This window comes from Drosophila bipectinata, chromosome 2L (genome assembly GCF_030179905.1).
Source record: "Drosophila bipectinata strain 14024-0381.07 chromosome 2L, DbipHiC1v2, whole genome shotgun sequence".
NCBI lineage: Eukaryota > Metazoa > Arthropoda > Insecta > Diptera > Drosophilidae > Drosophila > Drosophila bipectinata.
Window position 1 is genome coordinate 17,223,237 of NC_091736.1, and position 15,651 is coordinate 17,238,887.

The 15,651-nt window shown below is 49.5% G+C and overlaps 5 protein-coding genes across 5 annotated transcripts; 2 read left to right on the forward strand and 3 right to left on the reverse strand.

Moving 5' to 3' along the window:
- Window positions 1–20: 20 nt before the first annotated feature.
- Window positions 21–1,693, reverse strand: escl (embryonic ectoderm development protein escl). The gene is made up of 3 exons (XM_017251545.3): window positions 1,317–1,693; window positions 1,047–1,248; window positions 21–993 (listed from the first exon to the last, which is right to left on the reverse strand). Exons 1-3 carry the CDS (start codon window positions 1,613–1,615, stop codon window positions 94–96), a joined length of 1,401 nt encoding a protein of 466 aa, XP_017107034.2. The 5' UTR covers window positions 1,616–1,693; the 3' UTR covers window positions 21–93.
- A 101-nt stretch (window positions 1,694–1,794) lies between these two features.
- dgt2 (dim gamma-tubulin 2) lies at window positions 1,795–2,742 on the reverse strand. Its single transcript, XM_017251546.3, has 2 exons — window positions 2,436–2,742; window positions 1,795–2,375 (listed from the first exon to the last, which is right to left on the reverse strand). The coding sequence occupies exons 1-2, from the start codon at window positions 2,665–2,667 to the stop codon at window positions 1,897–1,899; spliced, it is 711 nt and encodes a 236-aa protein (XP_017107035.2). The 5' UTR covers window positions 2,668–2,742; the 3' UTR covers window positions 1,795–1,896.
- Window positions 2,743–2,797: 55 nt separating this feature from the next.
- On the forward strand, window positions 2,798–4,071 carry zuc (Mitochondrial cardiolipin hydrolase zuc). Its single transcript, XM_017251580.3, has one exon. The coding sequence runs from the start codon at window positions 2,997–2,999 to the stop codon at window positions 3,942–3,944; it is 948 nt and encodes a 315-aa protein (XP_017107069.2). The 5' UTR covers window positions 2,798–2,996; the 3' UTR covers window positions 3,945–4,071.
- LOC108132251 (uncharacterized) lies at window positions 3,958–4,477 on the reverse strand. Its single transcript, XM_017251581.3, has 2 exons — window positions 4,373–4,477; window positions 3,958–4,320 (listed from the first exon to the last, which is right to left on the reverse strand). Exons 1-2 carry the CDS (start codon window positions 4,385–4,387, stop codon window positions 4,069–4,071), a joined length of 267 nt encoding a protein of 88 aa, XP_017107070.1. The 5' UTR covers window positions 4,388–4,477; the 3' UTR covers window positions 3,958–4,068.
- Window positions 4,478–4,828: 351 nt separating this feature from the next.
- On the forward strand, window positions 4,829–15,646 carry Megf8 (multiple EGF like domains 8). Its single transcript, XM_017251701.3, has 6 exons — window positions 4,829–5,494; window positions 5,738–6,154; window positions 6,231–8,144; window positions 8,212–10,590; window positions 10,652–13,064; window positions 13,128–15,646. Exons 1-6 carry the CDS (start codon window positions 5,123–5,125, stop codon window positions 14,321–14,323), a joined length of 8,691 nt encoding a protein of 2,896 aa, XP_017107190.2. The 5' UTR covers window positions 4,829–5,122; the 3' UTR covers window positions 14,324–15,646.
- Window positions 15,647–15,651: the final 5 nt, after the last annotated feature.

The window sequence follows — 15,651 nt, forward strand, 5'->3', positions numbered from 1 at the left end:
ATAAATAAACACACACAAAATAATACTTTTGTTGTTAAATTAACAAAAAATAAGAAAAATAAATACCATTAAGAGGTAAAATAATTTAAACATCTAATTTACGCGATCCCAGCGCCACACGGTGCTGTCATCACATACACAGACTAGAATAGAACCGTCCTTGGAAAAAGACGTCTGTCGAATCGTAGAGTTACTTTTGGGATGAACTAGCTGGCTGCACTTGGTCATGTTAGGGTCGTTACAGTCTAGTTCCCACACAAATGTTGTTCCCTGCTGGTTGCCCAGAGCTAGAACTTTTTGCCAGGCATTGAATGCGAAGCGCACAAACCAGATCTCGCACATCTTGTAGTCGAAATGGTGCAGTACAGTAGTCGCCGTTTCCTGCGGCTTAATCTCCTGCCATGAAGCGGAAAGCTTGCCCGGTTTCCAACAAACTATAGAATTTTCACAAGACTTTGAGAAGACAAAGTCGCCGAACCACTGGACACAATCCACATAGTTTCGGTGAATATCGCGGGTCGAAAAGTCCGGAAAGTGTTCTTTGATCGTGGGAAAGGGACCTGTAGTCTTATTTGGACTATAACCTGAACTCAGTTCAATGGCTTCCTTGATGTCCGGCTTGTCCAGCCGCCATAGCTTTAATGAATGATCCATTCCGCTAGACATTATGCGGTCTCCCCGCAAATCAAAGTCGATGGAAAGCACCTCGTCACGATGCCCCTCAACGCCACCGAAAACAGCTACACAGACATCCGACTGAATATTCCAAAGTCGCAACGAATGATCCTTGCTACCAGACAGAAGTAGTTGCGGACGAATAGGATGGAATTTGAGTTCGTTGATGGCATGTCCGTGTCCAATGTAGTTCTTAGAGCACTGATTCTTGACAGGATTAAAGATTCGTATCACCCCACGATACCCGGCAGCAGCCAGTACCGGGTCCCCGGTCGCGACGTCGTAGGACCAAGCGCACGTATAGAAACTTTCGTCAGTCTGTAAAAATAATTCGTTAGGATAGGTAATCTACCGGATAATTTTATTCGCACATCTGGATCCGCATAAACCTGGAGTAGCCGGATGCCTGGACAGGAGTCTTCATCGCTTTCGTAGCTACAGTCTCTTGTACACTCGTAGATTGAGACCCGGTCTTTGCCGACGGTTGCAAATACCTGGGGCTGGCTTCTTTCCAAAAATGGATTAAACTGCACCCCAAATATCTGATGATTGTGGTCCTCCCGTACATGACAGCTGCAAGGCATAAGATGCGATTATATGCTCCATAAATTTTGTTTTTCTTTTTTTTTCAAATAACTTACCTGTACTTGTATAGTGGCTGCACCAACTTTGGGGCCTTGACCCGGCGGCACAGACGGTTTAATTTTCGTGTGTTTGGGGATTTACTTCTGGTGGTTGTTGTAGTGGAGCTGAACAAACTCGCAGAGTCGTCTCTGTCTATGGAAATACAGTCGTTTTCATCCTCCGCAATGAACGCATTAACGACGTTTGTCCCCACAGTGTTTTCGATTAATTCGGATGTTGATTGACCTGTTGAATCTTCCTCCGGTGATGGATTTTCCCCGTGAAAATCGGTTCCACCTGAATTGGTCTCCGTCATAATTGATTTAATATTCAAAAACGAAGTCCGAGCTTCTTTTGTTTACAATTGGCGGACGCGCTGCCAACTGAGTGAAGCCGTGCTGCCAACCTGTATTCTAAAAGTTCTTCAGAATGTTATATATTTAATTTAATAATTAATAAATTAACCCAAATATATTTAAGTCGCGTTATCCTATTTGTTTATTGATCATCACTAGTTTTACCTATTCTCTAATAAATATTAATATTAAAAATGGTTGTAATGTTGCGAAAACTAAATGAATACAATTTTCTTGAGTTCTAGTTTTTGATTGAAATATTTTTTGAGGCCAGAAGCTCATCCAGATGCGTCTCCACCTCCTTGTGCGCCTTTACGCTGTGGTCAGTGATTGTGGCCGCTTGGTGAACAAAGAAACCACGCAGTAGTTCCGCCTTGGTTTGAACGAGTTGCGCCTGCGCCTGCTGCAGTTTGAGTTCGTTACTCAACTGTGGACCCAACTTCAGGTCAGCGACACCCTTAAGTAGTGAGCACTTGCGTTCCTGCAGATCTACCAGCTGCTCCAGACTGTTGCGGTGCTCTTCCTCCAGCTTGATGATCTCCTCTTGATCGGCACTTAGGTCCGCATCGCGAGTAAATGCATCAGGGAATTCCTGCCGTATTTTATCGCCCAACTCGACAATGGGTTGAAGGTTGTTCCTAAGTTGGGCGGAGAGTCTGGTTCGTACCGCCTTACGATCGGTGTAGTTCAAAGGAGGGAAGCTGTTGAAGACCTGGAGATCTGAGGACAAGAGTAAATGTAATAAAGAAAAGACGTAGATTGCCTTTCGGATTTTATTACCCAGAAGATGATCCTGACCATGGGTCTCGCCCAGGCGCACGTAATCACCAATGGATATTAGTTTCAGGGCTCTTTTAATTTCTGGACTCTGTTGCGAACCCAAGTCCAAGCGGCGGAGCTCTTCCAGGACGAGTTTCATTTTGAGAACATTTTTTAGGTGGTGGTCACGTGTATCTCTTAGATCGTTGGAGTCGGTGGGAAGAAGGGTTGTTGATGGGTCCAAGTTATCCATAATTTAAAATTTTGTTTCCTTTATTATTATTCGAATAGGAACGCGTCGTCCAGAGTGCCCAGATTAAGCAAAAACATCACGACTATCGATGGTTGACAGTCACGGCATTTTTAATTAAAATCGCAATATTTAGAAAAGCTAAACTTTTTTGTTATTTTACAGAAGATTGTTAAAATTGTTTAAATTATTAAGCTGAAATTTTCAAAGCTTATATAATTATATCTTATAGCTTATGTCTTGTTAGTGTAACAAGTGTCGATCTACTTGCTTCCATCCCTGGAAAGTCATCTCTTGTTTGAAGTCAACCCGCTGCAATAAAGAATATAGTAATGACCTTTTTAATAGACTTTTGCATGGAAAATTCCACATGGATAAAAATTGCCATCGGTGCTTTGGCAACCGAAGTGATATGGATTTTTCTACAGTCTAGAAAAAAACTGAGTCCAAAAACGAAAAATCGACTGAATAAGGTTGTGATTTGCAGCGAATTAAGCGAAACGTGTGCGCATTATCACATAAGGCATAGGAAACCGGGATCTTCAAAAAAGTGTGGGAACAATTATTGCTCATTAAAGAATATAGATGCGATTGTGGAGGTGATCGACAAGGCATTGTACTCCATTGACATTGCCATATATGCGTTCACCGCAATTTCAATATCGAAAGCTTTCGAGCGAGCCATGCACCGTGGAGTGAAATTACGGATTATCAGCGACAAGGAAATGACCACTTGCGGCGGATCCCAGGTGGCTGTCTTGTCTCTTCTCGATGTGCCGGTGAGGACGCCTGACACAAAATTCATGATGCACCATAAATTCTTCATAATCGACGCCATACCGCGTGTAGAGGAGATCAGACGCCAGAATAATATAAAGATAGTGCACCCTCCTTGCAGCGTTTTGGCCACCGGATCTTGTAATTGGACCAAACAGGCATTTTCTTACAATTGGGAGAATATCTTAATCACCGAAGACGCTGATTTGACAGCCCGGTACCATACAGAGTTTTCTCGCATGTGGGACTCTTGCGAAAATCCTACGAAAGTCCCCGCACACAAACAAGGAAACAGTTTTCGCCGCTGGATCTCGACTATGTGTAACTGGTTGCAAAGGCACTTTGCCTGGAAACTTGGCAATGTTAACAATTCACCACCAAATCTATGTAATCCTAAATCGTGTAGTGAAAATATAGCTCCAGAAAATAGTAAGAACTTAGTTGCCGGCAATAATCACCAGGTCTCGGCAGAAATTCAGGATGGAACATATATTAAAAAGTAACCTTTTATCTTCATTTAATCTTAAGAACTATTACGTTATTTCCTTTTTTAAGAAACCATAAAATATGTATAAAGTGAACTTTTCTCTTATTTTGAACTTATAAAGATATACACATCCTTAAAAGCTACTTGTCTTGTTGTTTTAGTTTTTCCGCTTTTCTTAAAAATGACTCCTTTAAGCCATTTAGTCTCTCAATCTCTCCCCGAATTTCCAGATATTCCAGGTATGATACTCCCGATTTTAATAGGATCTCCTGTTTCAGTGCGAGCACGCGGGCGACTTCTTTTTGTTTTCGATGCATCGCCGTTAGTTTAATAGAAACGGCAGAATCCTTCGTTTGCTTCGATTTTTTGCTGCGTTTGGATTTTTTAGATTTCTGCGGAATATAAGTTTAGTAAAAGGACTAAAATGATGGTAATTTTAGTTACTTTTGAGATTTGCATAGCTTGTTATCTTTTTTGGGATTCCGCGTGGTTCTGTTATTGTTTACAAAATGCTAGTGTGACCATGCTGTAGTCTGATCAAATAAAACCAAAATTTAAAAATTGAATAAAAAATTTCAAACTATTGATTTTAATACATATGTTAGTTGAATAAAATAAAAGAATGTTTTGCTAATAAAGCTTAAAATTTGTAGTATATTAAAGTTTGCTTATTTTAGTTTAGTAACTAAGTTAAGTTAATTATGACTAAATTCGTTTAAAAATAGTCTAACTATTGAAGCTGCTATTTTATTAATTTATACTGACTTGTTTTCATTGTAGAATATAGATAAACCTTTTATATTTGAAAAGTTTTAATAGAATTTCCAACAGTTTCTTGTGTAGCAGTTGGCAGTCCTCTCAGCTGTGAAAGTTTCCGTGCTCTAGCAACACCGGTTCTGCAAAACTTACTCATCACTGGCATACCAACGCCTCACAACACTTTCCCCTCACCTGTAAATAAATCGGAATATTTTCATCAAATTTTTTGCCAAAAATTATTGAAACCAAAGTGATCCTCAAGCTGTCGAAACCATTCCGGCTGGTGGCCCGGGCCCAGCGCCAATCCGTGTGCAATGGAACTAACTGGCGGACGCTGCCCGCAGCGAGTCTAATAGCCAAGAAATGGCTCAGTGATTAGAGGCTATATTGCGTTTGCGATGCCCGAAAAATTAGCATAAAGAGTGAGCAATTAAAATGCGAAAAATGTACGCGTTGCTGGCAACCTTGACATTCTGGACGCTCACGCTGCTTTTGCCACTGCCGTCTGAGCAGTTGCACGTTCCGCCCCCGGTGCCGTGCGATCGCAGCCGAAAGGTCTTCACAGAGCCCTTCGGTGAAATCAGTGACGGCCCCTCCGGTCACAACTACACCCAGGATTCGCACTGCGAATGGCTTATTAAGGCGCGCAACGACAGTCAGTTCATCACCTTGACTTTCCATAGCATGGGCACAGAATGCTCCTACGATTATATTTACGTTTACGACGGGGACTCCTTCAATTCGACGCTGTTGGGGAGCTTCAGCGGACGGACGCAGCCACAGCGGCTGGTCGCCCGCAGTGGAAGTGTGAGTAGAGCTTATATATTGTGATCGGCTAAAAGGCTAATCTTTACATAAGTAGCCTTTTTTCAATGGCAAGGGCTTCTCCTTATACATCTATTGTTTTCTATTTGATTGGGGATGCTGATTAAGATTGGGATTATTCCTTATTAGGCGCCAAATTCTTATGTAGAGCCTGGTCTATAAATGAATCCTAGACTTGACAAATTTTATTAAAATATCTTCTCTTATTTTCATGACCATCGGCAGATGCTGATCCTAATGTACAGCGATACTAACTACGTGCTGGATGGCTTTCGCGCCTCTTACTACATATCAAATTGCTTAAACAATTGCCACAACCATGGAAAGTGTGTGGGCCATCAGTGCGTGTGCCATGGCGAGTGGGTGGGGCCAGACTGCGAGGACGAGGCCTGCCCAAAACGGTGTGGCGAAAGCCAAGGGCGCGGACAGTGCCAGAAGAGCATTTGCCACTGTTCACGGGGCTACAGTGGCCGGCTTTGCGATTTAAGCGACCATCCGGCGGGTAGCAGCTGGCGCTGGTTGGCTACGGATGCTGAGGGAATGACTCCTCGCGCTGCGCACACTGCAGTTTATATGGAGGACGAAGATGCTCTCTATGTTTTCGGAGGATATGATCTGAACAATGTGATCAACACACTCCAGGTAACCTTCGGTCTAGATATAATAATACTTTTCCTTTAATATTAAAAATGTTTCTTTTTCACTTTTGTGTTCTCAGATTTATCGCTTCAGTTCCAGTCAGTGGGAGGACGAGTGGGGTATCGCTCTGCAGAGTCGTCGGCATTTCTATCATCCCCATAAAATAGATCACACGCTTCTTAAGGCTGTGCTGCAGCACAAGAATGAGGACGAGGCGAAACTATGGGGTCTCAACAGCGATATAAGCTTCTTTCGGAACATTCTGTACACGCTGGCGGAGTCTAATCTTCACCAGCGTCGGACACGCTCTTCACTGCCGCTTACTATCGTGAATGTCAATTCGACGGACGAAGATTTAAAGGGCTACCTCGGGGACATACTAGAGGTCGTGACGGATCACAAGCCTAATGGCCGATATGGACATGCAGCAGACCGCGTACCGGGAGGATTTGTCATCTTTGGCGGTAAACACGCCAACGGCAGCTTTTACAGCGACCTCTGGCTGTACAACAACACTGAGAGTGGACAAAAGTGGAAACAGATGGCCATTCGGTCGGTGGTGAAGCCGCCGGCGGTGGCCAGGCATACTTTAAATACTGCTGGCAAATATCTGTACCTCTTCGGTGGAAGTTTAGAGACAGGAGAGTTCTCCTCCAGCGTCTATCGTATACCCCTGCCGCTGACCGAGGACTCGCAATGGGAACTGGTGCAGCCGAGGGGAGGAAAGACACTGGATGTTCGCCTAGCAGCCCATTCCACAGTTTACTATAAGGCCACCAATTCGCTAATTGTGTTTGGAGGCATAATGACGAGCTTGGCCCGCTTCTCGAAGCTCTCGGATCGGATATTCGCCTTTCAGCTTGATCAATTCCATTGGACTGAGATCCTGTATCCCCGAACGGCTCTGAGAGACACTAACATACCCAGGGAGCGGGCTTTTCACACCGCCACTATCTCCGGAAACTACATGGTCGTCTTTGGTGGCTACACCCACCGCCACAACAAGGATGAAATATGCTACGACAACCAGATGTATTGGTACCACCTCAGCTGCCATATCTGGATCAACCAGGTGATCTCCACCGACGACAGCTTGTACCCCAAACCCCAAGGAGTGTTCGCTCATGCAGCTGCCCTACGGAGAAATCATACGTTACTGATTGTTGGCGGCTACCACGGGAACATGAATGCGGACCTGTTTGCCTACGAGCTGCCTCAGGTCTTGAGGGTGGAGGACACACTGTACAATCCGGAAGTTTCATGCCGATTACACGCCTCGCACACCGCCTGTCTTTCGAATCCGGAATGCGGCTGGTGTTCCGCGGACAGCAGCTGCTACGGCCGCACCATTGGCGCCAATTGTACCACCAATTTGCAGACCACCAGGTGCCCGGGAATATGTCCCTCGTTGGGCGACTGCCACTCGTGTTTGGTCCACGGATCCCAGTGGGGAAAATCCCCTGCCGCTTTCTCCGTGGCCAGCAAACTGGGACTGAACGAGTGTACGTGGTGTGTGCAAAATGCAAGATGCCATCATCGAGACGACAACTACGGCATATGCGGAGACAGCTCCGGCTGGTGGGGCGACCAGGGCACCGAGATACGACGGCCTTCGCTCTGCACCAGCAACGATCGACGTCCCGGCTTGACCTACATCAAGTATCACTATCCGATCAACTACACCATGCCGGATTATGTGGGTATCGTGAACGCCACCATGGTGGATTTCGCGTCACCGCCATTTACCACGTACTTTGAGCACAAGCTGGAAGGCGAGATGCTGGCCAGGCTGTTGGGATTTGTCCGGCCGCAGCACCAGTGGAATAACTCGGCCATGCAAGTGTGCACCAGCTACTCCACAGCGCTGCTGCGAGCCGGTCTTGGCCTGAATCTCGACGAACTCGTTAACGTCACCTCGCAAACTTCCAACCAGAGCTATTGCAGCAACGTTCAGCTGCCCACCACTGAGCAGCCGTTTCTAATCGATTTTCAGGTGAGGATTAAATATTTAAACTAGCTTAAGAAGGTAGGAATATAATGCCCTTTTTATCTTCCAATAGGCTCGTCGGAGAATCGGCGGTAATGGCATCTACAATGCCTACCAAAAGACCAAAATGGAGCTGCAACACCTGCACAATGGCCAGCTGAACGCCTTCACGTTCGAGTACTTGGAACCGTATTACTCCGGGGACTGCACCAAGTACGGCAACTGTTTGCACTGCCTAACGGACGCCTCTTGTGCCTGGTGCCCCCTGACGAGCAAATGCCATTTGAGATCGGTGAATGAGACGGAGGTTTGCCGGCAAGAACCCGACCACTGGTCCTATCTGATTAGCCAGCCCAGCCAGTGCTCCAACTGCACCAACTACGTGAGCTGTGAGGCCTGCGCTGGCAGTAACGAGTGTGAGTGGTGGACGGAGGATGCCCGGTGCGGACGGCTAGGAAAGTCGAACAGCAGTGTGCGAGCTGTGGAGCAGTGTCCGAGATCCTGTCGGGAGCGTCATGGCTGCCAGGAGTGTTTGGGCGAGAGAGGAAGATGCGTTTGGTGCGAGGCCAGTGCCCAGTGCTTTAGTTTCTCAGTGTACACCAGTGAATACCAGTTCGGAATGTGCCGAGAGTGGATGGACCAGGTGATCAGTCGCCAGCCACAGGAGCAGCAAGTATCAGATGCACAGAGGCTACAGCCGGGTCAGCAGCAGTGCAAGTCTTGCGAGCAGCACCGAAACTGCTCCTCCTGCCTGCGAACCTTGAGTTGCGGCTGGTGCTTCGATCGCGACAACCCCATCGAGGGCATTTGCATGCAGGGCGACTTCAGCTACAGTTCCGGAAACTGCTCTCTGGCCCTGAACAGCTCCTCGCACCATGATGCGGAGTGGGCCTACGCCCAGTGCCCGGATGTGGACGAGTGCGGCCTGGGATTACACGACTGCCACAAGGAGGCCAAGTGCACCAACACCCAGGGCAGCTACAACTGCCATTGCCGGCGGGGGTACATCGGCGACGGACGCTTCAGTTGTGTCAGGACCTGCTACGAGACGTGCCAGCATGGAAACTGTTCCGGGCCACCAGACTACCAGTGCCGCTGCGATCTGGGATGGACTGGCGCCGACTGCGGCCTAAGTTGTGGCTGCAACAATCACTCGACGTGCACGGAGCGGCTGGGAAAGTGCGACCAGTGCCAGTCGTGGACCGAGGGTGAGAAGTGCGAGCGTTGTCGCCACGGAAGCTATGGAAATGCCACCGCCCTGCAGGGCTGCCAGCAGTGCGAATGCAATGGCCACGGAAACCAGGACCTGGGCATTTGCAATGTCAGCAACGGCGAGTGCTTCTGCAGGGACAACACCCAGGGTCTGAGGTGCGAAGAGTGCGCCGCCGGTTACTATGGGAATCCCCGCGACGGAGGCCAGTGCTATTACCAGTGCGAGTCGAGGGGCATCCTCACCAACATTGGGCGGAGTGCCATCGGTTCTTATCAATCCTATCGATCGCCGTGGGGTGCCAGTCTGGAGGTGCGTGAATGCCTGTGGATCCTACAGCCGAAGACCCTGCACGCCGAAAAATCCTTGCTCCAGCTAGAGTTCCAGTGGAAGAACTTGGCCATGGACTGCGACGAAAATGCCGTGTACATCTACGACAGCTTGCCGGACTTGACCGGAGCCACGCAGCAAAATCAGCTTCTGGCGGTGGTGTGCTCTCCTTACAGCTCGGCCAGGATTATCGAGGCCCGCTCCAGCCATGTCACCGTGTACTACAAGCAGGGAAGCGAGCGCCGCCACTTCGGCTTCAATGCTCTGTACTCCGTCAAGAATTGCATGGCCGGAACGTGTTTGCCGCCTCACATCTGCGATGATCGGATGCGGTGCGTTTGTCCCTCCGGCTATGTAGGGGCTTCTTGTGAGATCGAGATTTGTCCCAGCAACTGTAATGCCAAGCGGATGCAGGGCTACTGCGACATGGAATACGGCCGGTGCATCTGCAATGCTAACTATGCTGGGGCAGATTGCGGAACTTTGGTGCAGAGAAGCCACCTTGTGCTGACGGAGCTGTTCAATACGCAATTCCTGAACGAGAGTCTGGAACATCTGCGGAAGACCATTCCCCGATTCGGGCACTCGGTGAACGCCGATAGAAGGGGCTCGCTGTGGATGTTCGGCGGCTACTCACCCAACCACGGACCGCTCAACGACTTCCGGCAGTTCGACACGAAGAACGGCACCTGGCTTCAGGTCACTGTGGAGTCTTCAACGCCAGAGGATCGCATGCCACTGGGCCGCTACTTCCACGCCTCCGAAATCTATGTGAAAAAGCAGATCATCTACATCTACGGAGGAATCAGTGTCAACTCGCAGCTGCTCCGCGACTTTTGGATGTTCTCGATACAGAACCAGCGTTGGAGCCAGATCAAGGTGGAGCTGGAGTCGACAGGCGGTGACTATCAGGTGAGTGAGAGGTATAACCCTACTGGTTCTGTTTACTAACCGGTCCTATAATTTTGTGTAGGAGGAAGTACCCCCACCGTTGGCTGGCCATACCTTGACCCATCTGCGCTACCAAGAGCACGAATCGCTTTTCCTCATCGGCGGCCTGACTCTGAACAAATCCCGGCCGCTGGAGCTGTGGGAGTTCAACCTGGACACAGGTCGCTGGCAGCAGCTGGCCGCTGTGGGTGCTCGGATGCCAGTGCTGTACGGCCACAGTACTGTCTACCACGCAGAGACCAACAGCGTCTACCTATTCGGAGGGTATGCCGGGGAACCCCAGAGCAACCTGTACGCCCTTGACTTGCAGAAGCTCAGCTGGACGGAGCTGCCTAGCTTCAGGGAGTTAAATGCTCCCTCAGCGCAACTGCCACGGGCACGCTACTTCCACTCGGCAGTAAGCACGGAGCACTACATGATCCTCTACGGAGGGAGGACTCAGCCATTCAATGGATCGGATGTTCTGATCGCCTATGTCTATGCCTGCAACCAGTGGGTGCGTCTGACTGAAGATGTGGAACTCATTGGCCGCCTGCCTAGTTCCAGTTATGCCGAAGACATGGCCATTGATCCGGACACGGGTGTCATATTCGTGATCGGCGGGTGGGACGGTAGCTCCACGCACAGCCACGTTACCAGGATAACACTTCCGGATGACATCTGCCAGCTGTGGAGTGGCGGAAAGTTCCAGTGTCGTCACTACATGGGCTGCAACTACTGCACCATCCAGAACACGTACAGCTACAGCAGTCACTGCTTCAGTCACGGCCGCACACCGTGTGCCAACCATAATGGCACCCTTGTGGTCAACAACGGAGCAGTCTGCAACGACGAGTGGATGGCCAGCCGGAACTGCTCCATTTTCAACACCTGCGGCGCTTGCCTGGCAGCCTGGCCGTCGCATCAGGAGGTGGCTCCGGTCTGCCAGTGGTGCGACGAGTGCGGCATCAGAGGCAGGTGTGTCGCGGCCGGTGTGGATTGCGGCTGGCGAAGTGCTTGGTGCAACAAGGAACTGAGCGTGGGAGTGCTCGGTCTGTGCCCCCTTCCGCAGTGCTACCAACTCAACTGCGAGAGCTGCATGCTGCAGCCGCAGTGCAACTGGGCGAGAAACGAACTGGGCACCGTCGAGTGCATCGCCAGGGAGCTGGTGGAGAAGAACCAGTACCGCCTGGTGGAGAACTGTCCGTTGCCCTGCCACACTCATGCCAACTGCACCAGCTGCTTGAGCCAGACCCTCGTTCCCAACGAGTGCAAGTGGTCCACCATGCTGAATTCCTGCATGGCCCCGAACTCGCAGCCACTGCTCTGCGCCGGCGGCGTTTGTGGCCTGGTGTTGGAGGCCAGCGAACTGGAGCGATGCCCAGAACCGTGCCACGTGTACACCCAATGCTCCAGCTGCCTGGAGCACGCCCATTGTGGTTGGTGTGCCCGCGAGGGCCACAACGGCGACGGCATCTGCACTGAGGGAGCGCTGGAGCACAAGCAGGAGCATCCATCTGGCTCCACGTGCGATCTGATCTACTCCAGCTGGCGAAATGACTCCCAGCTGACCAACGCCGATGTGGTGTCATGGCACTACGTTCAGTGCCCTGCGGAGAACGAGTGCATCAATGGGCATCACAACTGCGATGCTGTGTCGGAACAGTGCATAGACCTGGACACGGCGGTCGGCTACAAGTGCGTGTGCGCTCAAGGATACCGCGAGGAGCACGGAACCTGCATGCCCGTTTGCAGCCAGGGCTGTGTCCGAGGCAGTTGCGTCAGCCCGGATCAGTGCCAGTGCGACTTCGGGTACGTGGGCGCCAACTGCAGCATTCAGTGCCTGTGCAATGGGCACTCCAACTGCGAGTCGTCCAGCCGGCTGGACATTTGCCTGAAGTGCCACAACAACACCATGGGCGAGCAGTGCGAAAAGTGCCAGCCCCTGTTTGTGGGCAACCCCCGCGAGGGCCACGCCTGCCAGCCGTGCCTGGACTACTGCCACGGACACAGCGATGTGTGTGTGGCCTATGATGCGGATCCGGCCTTCTTCAATATGACGCGCTCCGAGCTGGAGAGGATACTGCCCGAGGGACCGGCCCACAATGCCACCTGCCTGAGGTGCGGCAACCACACCGCCGGGGACCGGTGCGACACCTGCTTGACTGGCTACTTCCGGGGCGGCGAGGATCTGAAGACAGAGTGTCGGCCCTGTCAGTGCCACGGACATGGGAATGTTTGCGATCCGGTCACGGGCGAGAAGTGCAACTGTGCCAATAACACGGAGAGCGATGCCACCTGCACTGCGGGTGGGGGCAAGAACTCGGCCCAGCTGTGCTGGATGGTCCAGTGCTCCAAGTGCCGGGACTCCTACGCCGGCAACCCCACCGATGGCCACCAGTGCTACAAGCAGATCACCGTCGAGTCGCGCATGTGCTTCGATGCCAAGCCCATTGGTGAGTATTTGAAGATTACGTAATTGGATTTTGAGGAATCACCTCCATCTTCTGTTTCTACAGAGGAATGCAAGTCGAAGCCAGCTGCCCTGAAGCCCGGCCAGACTGTGTTCTTTGTCATCCAGCCGCGCTTCATGAACGTGGACATACGGATCACTATCGACGTTACCCAAGGCGAACTGGACGTGTTCATGTCGCCGCAAGACGACTCCTTCATAGTGGAGACCAACGAAACGACCGGCTATCATGAGATCTTCCTGGACAACCGCTACAACTGGGGACCGAAGGTGAAGCGCGAGCACCCACTGAACGTGGCTCTGCCCAGGCACGATAATGCCACCATTCAGAAGCTGTTTGCTCCGGAGCGTCGCATCGGAGGCGGCGGGCTTGGCGTAGGCGGAGGAGGAGGAGGCGAACGGATTGGGTCCAATCCGTACTACGTGCCGCAGTTGCAGGACTGCAAGAGCCACGGCGGCCACAACTTCATCGTGAAGGATCAGCACGCCAAGGACCTGAGCACCCATGTGACCCTCAACCACTGCAACACGCTGCTCAGGCTGTTTGGGCTGAGAAACCGCCTGGTCCTCACTCTGCCACAGCATGCTCATAACCTGAGTGCCACCCGGTTCTTCATTGCCCTGCGGGCCAGTTCGGGGCCTGAGCCGAGCTATGGGTCCGTGGTCTTCCGCCAGGATCAGCTGCACATCGACTTGTTCGTGTTCTTCTCGGTGTTCTTCTCCTGCTTTTTCCTCTTCCTCGCCGTCTGTGTGATCGTGTGGAAGGTGAAGCAGGCGGCGGACCTGAGACGGGCCAGACGGCAGCATGTGGTGGAGATGCTACACCTGGCCAAGCGTCCCTTCGCCCAGATCTTCCTGGCCTCCGGCAGCCTCGATATGGACAGCCCCCAGCCGACCGCCTCCTCCTCCTCGTCGCGAGTGATGCGCCAGCGCGCCCGCCAGGCTCTACTCCTCCAGCAAACGGAGCAAGCTGGGGGAGACTTCCACGGCAATGTCGTAATGCATCACACTTCTAGTCGCCGCGGACACGATCCCCACATCATGCTTGTGGCGGTCGAACCCACATCCGATAATCTGGCCGCCGTGGGCACGGTGTTTGTCAGCCTGCCAGGTCGTTCGAGGGCGCCCCTGAGCATTGCTCTGGGCTCCACCCTCATATCCTATTCCCGTCAATACCCCCTGAATGCCCGGCACTTCATGCGCGCCCAAAGGGTTCAAAATGTGGCCAACCACCCGGCCTAAGCAGCCGAATCTCTACCAGCAACCTCGACTATGTATCGGCGTACATAAAGACATTCGAATAGCTATTGGTGTGTATGTAATAGATTAGGTAATTTTTGTACATAACGGTTTAGATAACGCGAATAATGATATTTCCCATGGGTGTACATAAATGTGCAAAAGATATATATGTGTTGGGTGGACAGCTACCGCTTGCACAAGTCTTCTAGAATTATACTACTATGATATTTATACTTGTCGATAGATAAACATACAGGAAACGGAAATGGAAAGGGAAACAGAAACAGAAGCGGAAACGGAAGTGAAAGGATAGGATTTAAGCATACTCTAGCAGAATATTGGTCTCGAAATGGCAGCTGCAAACCGAAAACATTCGCAAATTTATACACAGAACAAACTTTAGGACTGATGACATTTTTTAAAATTACTTTCGCTAACTAATAGTTTCAATTCGTATTCGTTAAATAAAAAACAGCAAGCTCATAATCAAGTTTCAAGCAAGAATATATATGTACTTCCACTAAAGCAACAGGAATTTAAAATACGAAAGGATGTTACTTTTAAGAGTGTCAATTTTTGTAGCACAAACCGATAAAAAAACCGAAACATTTAAGAGCCATACGAAAACAAATGAAAACTAAATCAAGATATACGTATTTATTATATATAGCATACTGAATGTGTCATAGTAATTAGACGTTATGTATGATGTCGAACCTAAGTGAAGGCAATATTCTGTCACTCGAATGTGTTTTTAGTGCGATTTGATTTGTATTCTCGCGTACCTAATATTACGTACATATATATTGTATAAAGTATTAACGATATTCCTTCCCTAGTTGGTGGTCAGCATTTGCTCAATTAGTTCGTTAGTTCTCAACGGCGCACTCTTACGCACCCAAGTACCTACTATTTTAAGTATAAGAATCTATTTTTTCACACAAAAACACACAACACACTCGTTATGTTTACACAAAAGCTCCAGAACACAAAGGCAGCCGGACCAGGACCAGGATCGGCTGCTGGAACATTATAGACGAACAAATCCTACAGAAACTCTACTACACTAATCTCAGTAACCAAAAGGTTGTATCGAATTCTCACTACATCACTTTAGTTGAAAACTCCCTCCTTATCTATATGTGGTATTTTGTTTTTTTTTTTTAATTATATACTTTCGGTTTACGGAATTAGCAAAATTTTTAGAACTGATGTACATTTAGTGATTATTATACAAATTGTCCCATTTATGCAATATATATTTATATTTGATTATTATTTTGTATTTGTGTTTGCAATAAAGACGAAAGTTTGACAAATAAACTGAA